This window comes from Leguminivora glycinivorella, chromosome 21 (assembly GCF_023078275.1).
Source record: "Leguminivora glycinivorella isolate SPB_JAAS2020 chromosome 21, LegGlyc_1.1, whole genome shotgun sequence".
Taxonomy (NCBI): domain Eukaryota; kingdom Metazoa; phylum Arthropoda; class Insecta; order Lepidoptera; family Tortricidae; genus Leguminivora; species Leguminivora glycinivorella.
Window position 1 is genome coordinate 6,519,994 of NC_062991.1, and position 16,336 is coordinate 6,536,329.

At 34.9% G+C, this 16,336-nt stretch overlaps 1 protein-coding gene across 3 annotated transcripts in view; it reads right to left on the minus strand.

Annotated features, from left to right (window-relative positions):
* Window positions 1-16,336, minus strand: part of LOC125237448 — a 121,096-nt gene that overhangs the window by 31,696 nt on the left and 73,064 nt on the right. For all 3 annotated transcript variants that reach the window (XM_048144526.1, XM_048144527.1, XM_048144525.1), the window contains 6 exons: window positions 14,020-14,120; window positions 12,846-13,725; window positions 12,618-12,774; window positions 12,195-12,327; window positions 11,490-11,594; window positions 10,713-10,776 (listed from right to left, as the gene is read on the minus strand). In XM_048144526.1, the coding sequence (XP_048000483.1) occupies window positions 10,713-10,776; window positions 11,490-11,594; window positions 12,195-12,327; window positions 12,618-12,774; window positions 12,846-13,686 (1,300 nt within the window). In that variant the 5' untranslated portion in view covers window positions 13,687-13,725; window positions 14,020-14,120. The remainder of the gene's footprint in view (window positions 1-10,712; window positions 10,777-11,489; window positions 11,595-12,194; window positions 12,328-12,617; window positions 12,775-12,845; window positions 13,726-14,019; window positions 14,121-16,336) is intronic.

The window sequence follows — 16,336 nt, forward strand, 5'->3', positions numbered from 1 at the left end:
CATATGCAATAAGATTTTTTTTGGCAGATTTTTTGTTAGAATTCTGCTAAAAAGTTCTAATTACCTACGCTCTTGGAACATAGTCTGGTGTCTGGTAAAGTATAATAGATACCAAATTGCCCTAGGTAAAAATAATGAATAAGATTCACATAAACTTTTGGTAGGTACTGTCAACCAATTATGTAGAATCCTAGGCCACTCAGAACCCTGTCGTATTGACACCGTGCTTTATTTGCTATAAAAGTCAGTTTGATTTTTACTGTGAAAGGGGTCTACAGTGGCCTAGGACCTAGGATTCAGATTGGTTGATTGTACACGGAAAAAAAAAATTCTAACAATACTACCAGAACGTTTAGTAAAATAGATTTATCGTAACTGATACTACAATCTCGTAAGAAAAACTACTGTATTGTTACGTTTACTATATCTTGAATTCAATAGAACTAAGCAAACATTAATATGCACTAAACAGTTCTGTTTGAATTACATATACGAGAAGTCTAGTTTTATTTACAGCTAATTGAGTAAAGGTTACAATAATTCCATTTACAAGAAGCTTCTTGTAATGCTAAACAATTAAAAATTATCTTTACAATCTTAATCGCAGTGGTTACTATCACAGTATACTTGCTGTAACTTTTTTATACGTTGCCATTACTTTGTAGTTCTCGTAAAGAAATAACAAGAATATTCTTGTAATGTAAACTCAACGAAGAGTTATGTTTAAAAATATTAAGTTTGTATAAATATGTACCCAAAGCTGTCAACTCTACTATTTGTATCGTAGCGAATGCCAGTGCAGTATAGTTGATATGACTGTTTTATAAGTTGGTATTACTTTACAGTTCTTGTAAATAATGACATTAATATTCTCGTAATGTATACTGGTGAACAAATAGTTCTGTTGAAAAAGTATTTAGTTAGTATAAATATGTGTTTCGTTTTTGTAACGAAACGCCATGTTTAAGTACCATTTTATATCTTAGTGAATGCTATAGCAGTATAGTTGATTTTACTTTGCGCCTCTTGTAAAAAATAACAATGATATTCTCGTAATATACACCGAACAATAATTGTTATAACAAAATAATTGTCCGTATAAATAAATGTTTTGCTTGTGTAACGAAACGCAATGTCAAAGCGCTCGCGGCTTCGGTCGGCGGCCATTTGCGTGTTATGAGAGATCACGCGTGGACGCGGATCGCGACAGGTTTTATTATTTATCGTAAATGTACTCACTACGTATTATCTATTCGTTTGGTAGTTTCCATTTTAGGAAATGGATGAAGAGGTGCAAAAACTCTTGCAAGGATGGGAGATGGCAGAGTTGGCAAGTATTTACAGATGAGTCATGTACCATACATGTAGAACTTAGTAGATAATTAGAATGGTGGGTAAAAAGGCATTTATGATGTATTCATTTTACATTGCATATAAATTCATACGACATTACGTGGGCAAAATCTAAATACTGAACTGATATATATATATCTGAAGTGGACGTAGAATTATACTTTTTGTAAAATTTATTCTTAGAAATTTTAATGTCTTTTTCAGATGATTTACAATAGTTGCAAGTTTCCTGTGACCCATGCTATACTGTGGAACAAAAGTGGAAAAATACTGCAAAATATCGCTTGGACGAAATAAAGGTTCTATTAACACTGACGAATACATGCACAAAGTCTTGCATTAAGGATCGTTGAAATATATTTTTAACAAATTATGTAATTATTTTATTTACTTTCAGATTCACCAATTTTCACCTCTGCATATGAATTTGTCTGTGCACTGTATAGAAAACTAACATTTCTTGTAAATGTAAAAAAAGGTTTGTTGTCTGTACAAGGTGGTACAGTAGGATTAAAGGCTGAGCCATGCCAGATACGTGTACGTAGACGTGCGCGTAGCGTGCGCGGTGTAAATGACGAATCCTCAGAAGAGATTACACCGCTTGTGTGACGTGTTACCCGTGTGTGTCAAGCGGTGTGTCATCTCTTTTGAAGATTTGTACTTTACAACGCGCACGCCACGCACACGTCTACGTACACGTATTTGGCGTGGCTCAGCCTTTAATCCTACTGTACCACCTTGTATAGACAACAAACCTTTTTTTACATTTACAAGAAATGTTAGTTGTCTATACAGTGCACAGACAAATTCATAGGTACCGATAAAAATATAACACGTTAACGCAATTGTATATTTATTAGAGAGTACAATAAATGCAGTTGCCGTAACTAACTTTCTTGTTCTATCAACCATTTAATGAAGTTTACATAAATGAAGAGAATGTAATATATATCAAATGACTTGTATTCTTAACGATACCTATTCTTGGCCTAACTAAAGTTTTATAACCTTTACAAGAATTTCTTGTGGAGTTTACATAACTTTTATTAATTTCTACTATAATTTTTGTTTATTTAGACACTCCATTTGTTATACGTACTGAATAATCTAGTAATACACACAATTTGACTGTGACCCTTACAATATTATTATTTTTATGATACTTAATGTATATATATTACCTTTACAAGAATTTATTGTCAAGTTTACATTTCATTTATTAAGCTCTGCAAGAAAATATTATTTATTTGTACGATCCACGTGTTATAATTACTAAATATTCTAGTAATACACGCTATTTTAATGTGTGGCAATTACAAGATAACTAGTTCACTAAGCTCAACGAATTTAAACAGATTGGTTTAGTTATTTATACTATATGAACAATTGTCCCAGAATTTACTAGATTTTCTCGTTCAGATTACACTATTTAGGTATCATGGACTAGACTTTTTTCTCCGTGTACGTACATAATCCAAATCTCTTTGACATCGAAAAGGTTGTGGCTTTTTACATACCGAATAACTTTATTTCTTTTAAGATAAGTTGTACTCTGGTAATTCTGAACGTAATTTATTACTATGGAATCACGGGTGATTATCATTTGAATTTTGGAATTATCCGATTAACGGCATTACCCGAATACATTATGTATAAGATAAGGAATTGTATTTACAATACTTAAAACATTACAAATTTGCATTTTTGTCAAATCCACTTAGTATACTTCCCGGAGTCCAAAACAATACGCATCAGAACTCCGAAACTAGAGAAATATATCAAATATAAAACTTGCATTGGTGCGCGAGTTGGTACTTGCGCCGCCGCGCTTATGCGTCTGTGTGCGTGCGCCGCGCGCACGCACACAGGGCCTCTCTGTGGGTGCCGCCCCCGTCAGCGCGACGGCGATAAAGACCTAAAAATCTCAAATTTGAATTCGTGCTTCGGTATCGTATCCTCTTAAATTAGCCATTGATTAGATTTAGTAAGAACATGTACATCGACATCAGAATCATAGACTAGTCGTAGTAAGGTAGAAGTAGAAAAACACTTTATTACATACATACATACATACAATCACGCCTTTATCCCATGAAGGGGTAGACAGAGCACATGAAACTACTCAAGTTTCAGTGCCACTCTTGGCAAATAAAGGGTTGACAGAAAACGAAACTGTGACAACAGTGTGTGAAACACTTTATTGTGTAAGAAAATAATATAACACAACGAGAGAAAATGCTTGTCATTAGTACAAATGCGAACTTATGCCTTTAAGGTTGTAAGTGACTCGTGATTTCAAAGCAGTCCTGAGCTCCCCGGATCGATTCCTGGTAACAGCATTTGTCTGTGTATTTATGACAGTCATGTATTTATTTTGTTTCTGATACTAATATATAATAAATACTTATATACATAGAATACATCCATGACACATACACAAATAAATTCCCTTACCGGGAACCGCGGCTTAGCAGGCAGGGTCACTACAGACTACGCCAGACCGATCGTCAAATACATACCTACATAAAAAAAACTACAGTTCAATAGGAAGCTAGCCAATGTAGTAATGTTAGCTCCACATTCTCAAATCACAGCACAGCACAAGAGGCGCAATTGTCAATAAAATCCCAATTTAACCGTCCGTTATTTTCCGTGATATCCTGTGGGGGCCGCAATAGGCGAATCAGGCGGTTTCCCATTTACTGGGCATCTAGGTTCGCGTCCGGTGGGTGCTTATTGGCGTGAGAGCGCACCGCCTTGCTTGTCTTTATATGTGTTACTTTATTTGTACATATATACATTCTACACATGCATGAGTTCTTACGATATTATGCGTAGGTACCACCTTTTATCAGCTAATAAAACAGTTAAAAAATGACAAACAATAGAGGGCTTAATGATGACCCTTGGGCGACTCCAATATTAACCTGACCTTTTTGAGATAGTTACGTTTGACTTTAAAATCAGACGATTTCCCATTTACTGGGCATGTAGGTTCGCGTCCGGTGGTTGCGTATTATCGTGAGAGTGCGCCGCCTTGCTTGTCTTTATATGTGTTAGTTTATTTGTATACACATTCTGCGCATGTATAAATTCTTACAATATTATGCGTATCACCTTTTGTCAGCTAATAAAACAGTAAAAAAATTACAAACAATAAAGGGCCCAATGATGACCCTTGGGCGACTCCGATATGAACCTGACCTTGAGATAGTTTAGAGAGGTTTAGTTCAGGCGGTTTCCCATTTACTGGGCATTTAGGTTCGCGTCCGGTGGGTGCTTATTGTTGTGAGAGCGCGCCGCCTTGTGTATCGTTCTCAGTTTATATGTGTTACACGTATTCATTTTTGAAATATGCGTGTTATAGGCTAATAAGAGCTTAAAAAACTACAAATAAAAACCGGCCAAGAGCGTGTCGGGCCACGCTCAGTGTAGGGTTCCGTAGTTTTCCGTATTTTTCTCAAAAACTACTGAACCTATCAAGTTCAAAACAATTTTCCTAGAAAGTCTTTATAAAGTTCTACTTTTGTGATTTTTTTCATATTTTTTAAACATATGGTTCAAAAGTTAGAGGGGGGGGGGGGACGCACTTTTTTCCTTTAGGAGCGATTATTTCCGAAAATATTAATATTATCAAAAAACGATCTTAGTAAACCCTTATTCATTTTTAAATACCTATCCAACAATATATCACACGTTGGGGTTGGAATTAAAAAAAATCAGCCCCCACTTTACATGTAGGGGGGGTACCCCAACAAAACATTTTTTTCCATTTTTTATTTTTGCACTTTGTTGGCGTGATTGATATACATATTGGTACCAAATTTCAGCTGTCTAGTGCTAACGGTTACTGAGATTATCCGCGGACGGACGGACGGACGGACGGACGGACGGACGGACGGTAAAAAGGACTCTATATTGACCCCTGAGCAACACCACGATCCACCTTTTGACATAGTTCCATTGGCTAATATCATCAGAAAATTAAAAGTTCGTTTTGGAATGATCGTTAGTATTAATTAGTAGATACATAACCATGCTAAAAAACACAGTCATGACTTTCTGTAAAAACATATTTCTCATAGTTAAACTTTATTACCATTACTGAGATTTTTAATCTAACAAAATCGAGTAAATTATGAATATGTTGACCTCAAAATGCTATAAAAAATATATATTTGGCGCAACAAAAAAGGTAATAATAGAAATCAGCCAGTTATTAAGCCAAAGCACAAATTAGAACATATTGGAAAAATCAAACGCTGCCGCCGGCAAACTCAGTGCCTAGATATCGAATGACAAATCGATTGTTTGATAAAATCATCGATTATCGACTCGCAACCTCCCACCGGTCCCAGCGTTCCCAATATCCCTGTCCCTTTTACTTTAAACCACTTTATATTCCTCTCCTTTTCTATAAATTATTATACCGTGCGCTCCTAAGGCGATAGAGATATAATTTATTATGAATTTGTTAATTATAGCAATTAAAAACACGGCTTCTTCTATATTTCTGATGTTTATTGTGTTGAGGTATTTATCAATATTACAACGTTTTACACCTACATACAGAACTGTTTATGAATTAGTTATTCTAATTCGGTTGTGCTTGTAATCGAATAATTAATCGATTTTAATCGATTAGGTTGTTGTACTTTTAATTCGATTTTGGAATGATTTCTTTATTACGTCTCAATTTGGAGTTTACTGGGTACAGTTAAAACTGGTTTCTGTTTTTGTAAAATTAGACAGTACACGGTTGTCAGAGTAAATGTGAGTTAAGTAATTTTCTCCATAATTTTATGCTAATTTGTTTCATGTATATTCTGCCAATTTATTGAAGTTTCGGTTGATTTACGACGATGCTTCCACACTGCGTAATTATTTAAGCTTTAATGTTTCTGTAATGAAATTAAATACAAAGGTTCTATATTTATAGGAATAAATATGTTAAAGACAGTCTGTGGTAGCGAATATTTCGTTTCTAAATTCAACTTAAAGTACTAAATTAAATGTTTAAGCGTTTATAATCTCAGTGTTGGACTATTATCGCTACGATAGTAAACTTATCTATCATTCGGTCACCCTTACGTACATAAACCGGGAAACTAATTTTATTAAGATATAAGCACATGACTCAGAAAAAGACAGGATACCTACAGTTCATCCCAATAATAACCTTAAGGGGGTGGAAAGGAAGGAATTACTTCATTAATATTACGATATATATAAATGACTAACTTTGCCAGGCATATGGCAATGCCTGGCATTAAATTAAGTATTTTCTAAAACAAAATCCTAATAGTTAGGTTCTTCTACTAAAGAATAACTTGAATTTGTCTACCAAATATCAACACATACAACCACTGATAATGATACGTCCCGTATAAAAACCGAGCATGTCGTTCACCGGTTCATCGCTGCGTATTTCGAAACGCAAACAGATCGCGGCGGCCATTAGCTCCAATTGGGTGAACTAGCTCGATTGAGCAGATTATAGCCGAGGTTTCTGAGATCAACCTAGCCAACGTCACAGCCGCTTACGCCCATATTATCGTAGCTATCGCCACAGAATATATGATGCGGATATTGCTGATACGCAATAATGTGTCATCCCACATGCATTTTGCAATAAGATGTCAACTCAAAAATTTGACGATCAAAGTTGACATTTTATTGCAAAATTCTTGTGGGATAACACATTATTGCGTATCGCAATTATAACAGTAGAAGTACAGAAGACTCACTCCTTTGATCTTCACAAAATGTGGCCATTCTGAATTCTTACCTACATTAACGAACGGATCGCACGTGAGCAGCGTACATTGAGTTCTAATTCTACGCCGCGCTAAGGTTATCACCACTGAACGGGCCGTGCATTCGCGGCCGCCGGCATGTTCATTCAACCAATTGGAACCACTCTACAACCATGTCAAAATGAGAAGCAGTAAGAGCTTTACAATCTGATTTATTAACGTCACTATGACAGTTCTACAGTGGTTTCCAATTGGTTGACTGTACTTGTAGCTCTGCGAAAGAATCGCGGAGTGAGCAGCCCTTGCCTCTTCTGCCTAGCTGAAGTGACAATTATTGACGCTAGTGTCGCTAGTGTCGATCGAAACGCTGTCTGGTTCTGACGCGCCACTACAGAGAAGCGATAGGGAGAGCCAGGTACGATACGCTTACGACGCGTAACCGATTTGTGACGCTGTCTATGTTGTACCTTGTAGTGGCGCGACAGAGCCAGACTGCGTTTCGATTGCCACGTAGCGTTAACGATTGTCACTTTGCTAGGCGGCTGGGGTCGGGAGGAAACGCCTAAAATACTGACTACCTGATTTGAGGAAGGACAAATAAAATTAACGCGTAACGCGAGTACGAAGCGAGCATAGTATAACAACTCTTGCTATATTTTTTTTATTATTTAATTTACGTGGAACTGTGATCCTATTATATTTCTTGTATGATAACAACAATACATTATGAACTTTGATTGTTAAATTGTCATAGTCGATTGCATATTATTCAATTATTTATTTATTTATTTTTGGGGGACACCTTACACAAATCAATCTAGCCCCAAACTAAGCCAAGCTTGTATTATTACACATTTGATGCAACATTTTATCAAGTTAGATTTAAAACTTGTGGGAACTTCTAAGTTCTAAGAATATGTTTAAGCTTTTGAGCGAGTTTAAGTACGTCTCTTAGAAGAGTGTCATACTCATACCTTTTCGTGTACAAAAAGTAAACAAGACCAAAATGAGACTAATGAGACAATTCGAAAATACTCAATAGACTCTTACCGGGTTCAACGCACTGTCAGCTCCAAACATATCTCTACGAATGTGGTCCTTATGATTTGAATTTACGTTCCAACATGTATAGATATTATTAGACGTGACAATACAGAACCAATATTTGTAGGAATCGATAATTATGCGGAAACAACAGAAATGGTTGATCAAGGAATAAATTAGACGGTCGACAGTTTTCACAGCAATGTGTCAAAGAATGTACACTTTTCTGGAGATCTTAGCAAATAAAACTTATTTCTTAGACAATACTGTTGATACTGATTAAAAAAAAAATAAACTAGAAAAGCCACACAAACATGCCCGTTGCAGACCCTTTAGAAACTTATACACTCTTTTTTCAAAGAACCATAAACTACAGTATACCCTTAGAGAAACATACACATGATAATTAACTATATCAATTCAAAAATTTTTAGTAAAATTAAGTACGTAATTACAGAAATTATACATGCGATTAATCGAATATAGATTGAAACCTTAAAAAAAAAACAAAAATTAATAATTTTCATTTGAAGTTAGGTAGTATCTCGCGTACCGAGAGTTTCCAACTAAAAAATCACTTTTCGTGCTGAATGTAAAAAATCCTTGAGTATTTAATTCAAATTGAGTTGAGTACATGCAATATTTCAATATTTGTTTCGTACAAATAAATATTAAACCGGTAATATATAGTCATCATTTAAAATGATCGATCATGTTCAAAAGATTGGTCATTTTAAATCGTGTGTAATGTGAGCGCATATCATTATTGAGACAGTTATGAGTTGGTTTAGTACGTTAACTGGTAATAAAAAACCTGTAAAAATGTTCTAAATAAGATAATTTAATTGAATATCACAATGTTTGTATTGAATGTAACCTTGTTTCTTTTGTTGAACTTATTATTGATTTATTTAATAAGTGATATTTGTATTTTATAAAAAAAAACATTGGCCCACTAAACTTACCTAGTCATACTCAGTTTGAGTTTGAGCTTACTAAACTAATATGTACTTAAGCGTATTAATTGTACCTCCGATATTTGCACTTTCATAGGGCTCCTTAGGCTTAGTTCAGGGTCCCGTACAAGGAGGTATTATATCCACGTCGACGTTTTTGTTTATTTTTTATTTTCTTTTTTTTTGTAGCGTTTTTTACCGATTCCAATACCTATTTTGTTTCTGCATAATTGAGTTAAGAGTCCCTTTTACGTTTTGAAACATAATAATTTGACTAATAACTTGTAAAAATAAAGAAGCCATGTGTGACTTTCTTAATTTTTGAAATATTTTTTGAACATTTTTCAAACTATTTTTTTTTTCAATTATGTGCAAGGTAGTTCCAATGACACACAAACACAGTTTCGCCGTTAAAAGCCACTAACGAGAAGAAACTGAGAGCACGCGCTAATTCGCTCGCACCTGGACTTAGCAAGTACAAGCGGACACGAGGCATTACGACATAAACGAAAAATTTCATTTTAATGCGTCAATTTTTTTTTCTCATTTTTCATTAAGTTTAGTGAACAGTTTTATATTTGTATAAAGTTCTATTTCATCGTCTGTTCTGAAAATCTTTCTATTAGTAAAGTTAATATTTTTAAAACGGTTCATAAATACATAAGTAAATATTTGATACCTATATTAAGGGCCACTTGCACCAAAGAAAATGGAGGGTTGAGCCGAGGATTAACCCACCATTTTATATGGAATTTGACAGATGACAACCCTGAATTAAGTGGTTGATGCAAGTAGGCCTAAAACAAGTGTGATTCGCATCTAACGGTAATCTATACTATATACTATAATCTCTACGGTATAATTGATCGGTCATTTTTATTTGTTTTCAATTTGCTTTGTTTGTCAATGCAACGACATACCGACACCACATTAGTCAGTATTGAAGACACAAAAAATCATTATAAATATATTACTCTCATACGCGCAATAGTAGATTGTGTAACAATAATTGCAAAAGCGTTAATTTAAGTGTTCATTTTATATGTTTTCTCTAGAATACACCCAATCCATCACAATAAAAAAAAGATTCGTTTGAACTAGAAACGTAGGTACCTACTGTCCTACTCGTATTAGTAACTGTGTATGGCGCTATGCTAGTACCAACGCTCTTTCTACCTTTTTATCTAATAAAGATTCAAGTACGTATTTGTTTCTTAAATACTGACGAAATCATATTTACATAAAATGTTTGAATAGATGTTTGCACAATATTTAAGTAGGTACCAAACTTTCGAGCTAGATAGATCGCAGCATCTACCTAAATGTCGTTACAGATAAATCCTTATTGATTTTAATGTGTCATTCTAGCTTTAAATCTCACTTTTACGCCATTTACGTAAGCAATAATGTACCTAACACTGCAAATATATAACAACCACTTACTTTTCTGGGTACATACCTAACTGAGATAAATCAATCGAATATATGTTTTTTTTCTTGACTCTAATTTTTATGACATAACGTTAATATTTCCCATGATATCAATTAATCGATTTCGATTCAATATTCGACACGTTGTATTGTAATTTAATTAAGTACTTACCACTTGCTTGCAGTTTTCTTTCTTGCGAATCGTCGGCGTCAGTCATTGGTTTTGGAAAGAAACCCTGTAACAACATAGTAATTTTAATGATTTGTCTATTTTAGAAAAAAACAGAAGACACCTATGAGAAATCGTTTAGTTATTATTTTATAAAACGTGCAATCTAAAGTTATAATTTTATTTATTTATTTAATCTTTATTGTACACAAAGAAAGAAAAAAATATAGTACAAAAGGCGGACTTAATGCCAGGCAGCATTCTTTACCAGTGAACCTTTAGGCAAAGCAGAGATATTGTGGGCGGTGATACTACCAAAACTTTACATAGGTACATACATAAGAAGTTCTATCTAAGATATAGAATATTCTATCTAAGATATAAGAATGTTAATAAGATAAAGATAACATCGCTGCTCCTTTTATTATTATTTCTGTAGATATTTTGACTAAGACTTCATTCATAAACTTTGTTACTTTTCCGTTTGTTATTACAATACAACTTTTCGAAAGAGATAAAACAGAGTTAAGAATTTGCTAAGATTTCGAATTTATATTTTTCCCTATGGTTGACTGGTATTAAGGCATTAAGTCTGCCATTTTTTTTTTTCAATAAAGTGACTGGCCGGAAAAACCACATCAGAGGGAGTTGTGGAAATTAAAGGGAGAGGCCTTTGCCCAGCAGTGGGACACTATAACGTGCTAATTAAAAAAAAGGAAATATAGTAAAAATAAATAAATAAAGTTTAAATAAATAAAAGATATATAGTTGTATACTAACCTGCATCTGCAGATTGGCTAAATCCTCGAGATTCTTGCGCATGAGCAAGCTTTGTTGTTCGAACTCCGACACGCTGTTGCCGGCGCTAGATGTCGTTGATTGCTCCTGTTCAAATAAACAGATGCTGTAAAACCAATTAATAAACATACTAGTGGATTGGCATCTATATCCATACTAATATTTGAAAGTCTATGACTATGTACTAAATCGATCCTCTTTGTACTAAAGCAATCAAGAAAAAATCTGCCACGATAATAGTTTGAGTTGCAGAGGAAGACACAAATGTATCACAAAATTCACAAATCATGTCATGAGAATTGCTTTGGATATGCTATACTTAGTGAAATATTAATTTTACGCGGATGAATTTAAAAATTTTACAACTTGCCTCCACTCGTAACATTGCTGTTTAGCGATCAAACGAGTAATCATTCCTTAGGCCAATAGTCCACTATCATATGTTTATCATAGAAATATAATCATCGGCAACATGCCATTCTTCACGTTGGAGTAAAAGGGAGGCATACAGACCCATGATAATATTTCTACGATAAACATATGATAGTGGACTATCGGCCTTAGGAAAGAGTGATTTTTTTTTTTTTTTTTTTTTTTTATGGGATAGGAGGCAAACGAGCAGACAGGTCGCCTGATGGTAAGCGATCATTGTTGGACAGATTTTCTTTCTTTTCTTAAAAATGTTACCTGTCCATCAGTGTCTCTTGACACACTCAAGTCCAGTGTTTGTTCTCCATCATCAGAACCGCTCCCTTCTTCTTCGGGGGCCCTGCCGAACAGCCGCATTGACTGCTGGTTGATTATTTGTAGTGCTCTTTGTCTGTGGAAATAACTCTTGTTAATATCATAGAAAAGAACATTGAAAAAATATTCATGATAAAGGAGACAAACAAGCAAACGAATCACCTGATGATCAGCAATTACCATTGGATACAACTAACATGCTGACCATTAAGGCGGAAGTACGACAATATCTTGATGGTATAAAAAAATCTACATCTTTTCAGAAAGTGTCACCTTATGCTTTCCTGCTAAATTAAGTTTTTGCAGTTAAATACAGATACACATCTGTTACCAAGAAATCAAATAAAAGAAATAAAATAATGTTACCTCTGAGCCTCCATGTCATTATCAGGTGTCTTCGGTGGGGTAATATTAGTAGAGCCTTCATCCTCAGTCGCTGATGACGACCGTCTACGAATTTTGTCGCCATCTCCAGAATCGTGCCTCCGTTTCAAACTCAAAGGCAGTTGAGTAAAAGGTTTACCTGAAAAATTATTGGTTAGTATTTTTTCACTGGCAAATACTTATTGAAGTTGATTGGTATTAAAGAATTACCTTGGAGAGCTTCCAAAGCTCTGATCTGTCCGCTTATAGCATCAGCTACTTCATTGGAAGACAATCCGTATATTCCTAGTAACTCCTTCATCGTGTTCATTGCATAGTCCCGTAACATTTTGTTAGTAGCGTTTGACCCGTCTCCATTTTGCTGAGTCTCACTAACCTCCATCGGTTCTTGGTTATCTCCTAACCTATCATTTGCATTTATATCTTGGCCCTTATTCTCATCTTCAGATTCCGACTCCCTTCTTCTGGGAGGCGAGTTAGTCTTAATTAACTGAGATATTGCAAAAGGATTTTTGGCACAGAAAGATTTATTTTGTAAATTACTAAAATTTAGGACGGTCCGATCCCTCTGGCCGTCTTGGCTTATTTGTAAGCTATCTATATACGAGCGCTGGAACGACTCAATCTTTTTGTCATCGGGTAACCTATTTTGGTAATTTGAATCTATGTTTTCATTGGAGTCGGTGCTCAGTCTCCTACTTAGGTCGACAGCGACTCCTTTGAGGAAATTGAAGTTGGTTACTCCTATTTTAGGGTAATCATCTTCTGTTTGTTCGGGTGTGGTTCTCTCGTTGCCGTTGACGGGGCTCTGGTCGCCATTGGCACCGTTGGAGTCGTCCGAGAAGGTTGTAGCGTTGGGGGCGCATCTTGGTTTGAAGTTCTTTCTCTTGTTTCTTTTTGGCATGTTGTAGTAGGGGGAGGCGTCGATGCTGTGGTCGTCCTGCGGGTCGGCGGTCTCGGGCCAGGGCGCGCCATGGTGCAGGAACAGGGGCTCTTCCACCGGCTGCAACCGCTCGTGCAAGGATTCCTGGTGGGCCGCCATCGCAGTCATCGCAGAGCGTAAACTCTAACGCCTTCAATCGAAAACGACCTGCGAACAAGTCAGTTTGTCCAGTTTGTCATAAACAATCGAATTAAATTGAATACATTTTAGCGGCAATCATAACAGTGATTCATTTCGGTTCGATGTAAATGAAACAATGTGTCCAGTGAACAATAGGTCTTTGTTGACAGTCAGATTAGCTGAATGCTGTGGAATGTTTTGAATTTAAACTTTAATTCTCGGGGATGTTTTTATATGGCTGCCGATTTTTTATATTAGGGCTGTCGATGTTTTTATACAATTTGTTTCTAACAAGATTTGATATGTTTAGTAAATATTTACCTGTGATTCCGCTTCATGGATCACTCATTTCCTGACTAGTTGGCTTCATATAGTTAAACTAATCAGTCTTGAAGATCAGCCAACAATTGTACGAGTATCATCTGAAACAAACAAAATTTTTAAATTAGTCTTAATTTGTTTGATCGATTCAATAATAGTTTATGAAGTACCTTAGTAATGGACAACAAACAGAATAATTACACGAGCGTTGGACGAAATCAGAGCATATGTAAAGTGAACTCATTCAAAACAAGGTAAACAGAAATCGAGCAACGTTAGATTGATAGCCAACCCGAAGGCGGACGAAGGCCGAGTCGTTGTATTAATTTTAATAAGTAATTGTACCTCCACGTTACCAATTTCGACATACACTCGTGCGTTTTTTGCCTCGCTCAATCTCGTTTTCTCGAAAATAGATCTAATACTTTGAATATAATTAATTTTACCGGCCAACTTGATCGATGCGTGATACCCCGCTTTTTTAGACTCATTATTCTTAAATTATAGCATATTATATATGCCTTACGTGGATTCGTCTAGGAATCTAGTTTTTTGCGAATTCCGTTTACGCGATTCTTGCATTTGGCCGGTTTTTTGGGCCATTTTATTATAAAAGTAATTTCGCGTAATGACATGGAAGCCGACATTCGGTCATTAGACATAGCTGTGATTTTGTATAAACAAGATATTAAGTACAGTTACAAATTTAAAGTTTTGCATTACGCTTAAGCAAATCCGTGAGTATAATTTTATGCATAAAATTTATAATGATTTTCTGTTATTAGATACTTGTTCGGAAGTTATTCTATAAGTATTTTAATGAACTCTAATGTAAGATTATATTAAGTAGACGAAACTTATTCACGTGGAAAGCTTTATCGAAAAACTAGTTCTCGGGTTGAATCGAATCCATGTCAACTAGAGTTCCGTGGCATTTTTTTTTAAATATAAATAAATATTTTACAGTAATATATATAGTAACAATGTTCTTAGAACTATAGCAGTGTAGATTTAAATATGAAATAAACAAAATGGATATTTTTACACAAAATATAAAATGTATTCCCACAGTAATTTCAAAAAGTTTTTTTTATAAATATAAAAAAAATGTGGCACTTGAAGAGATACATATTAAATATTTATAAACAGAACACAACTACAACAGGAACAAATATTTGTCATAAACACAAATAAGTGCCTTACCAAGATTCGAACCGGGACCTTAACCTTCAAAGGCAAGCTTACTGTCGTCCACGGATCTCTAAGAAGGGCGTAAATATATTATTATCAATTATTATCCGGTTTTGACATTTCGGTGAATGATCTAATACAGGGCAGCAAAAAACTCTTTTTGTGTAGGTATGGAAGGAATATATTAAAATATAAGTACTATCGGTCAATGTGGATGCCTTTTAGGAGTCCGTAGGGATTTTAAATAGTTGTTTTCTAGTAAGAAAAAAATATCGATGTTTTATTACTATTTACTAGCTTTTGCCCGCGACTTCGCTCGCGTTAATTTAGAAAATTGCTGTATGTTCCATACAAACGTCCACCCCCCATTTTAGAAAAGTGGGGGGTTAGAAAGAGACAAAAAGTAGCCTATGTCACTCTCCATCTCTTCAACTATCTCCACTTAAAAAATCACGTCAATTCGTCGCTCCGTTTTGCCGTGAAAGGCGGACAAACAAACAGATACACACTTTCCCAATTTATAATATTAGTATGGATTAGTATGGATTAGTATGGATTATCTTACGTTACCTACAAAATAATTGAAATCAAAATATGTTATTAATATGTTGTTGAAAAGAGCGTATAGATTGGCTATGTCCCACAAAACTTTTGCCTATTGATTCTAAGTATAAGATATTTTAATATCTTGGGAGGTTTTTAGATAAGCAGTTTCACTATGCACAACCCTAGCTTGAAGCTAGCTACCCTATTTATAACTTTTCGATTATTTATAACGTAAAAAATGTAGTATCGGTAAAGGAAAACTAAATATTAATCTTAAAAGTCATATGACAAAATGTTATGCACGTAATGCTTTTCTGCGCATTTCCACAAAAATGCATTTGCAATAATTATCCTCAAATACGCTTATCCTTCATTTTCACAAGGTTAATTTCAAGCTAACGATACCTAAGTCACATTTGAGGAAAAAACCTAATCCAACATTAACTTAAACCAAATTGACATTTGAGACGTTCGTGGTTACCGAAGCGGTCTCGAATTTATACCCGTTTTTGTTCAGAAAAAACGAGGTTTAGGCACTGACTCATTTCCAATTAAAAAAAGAATAAGTGATTGACATTAA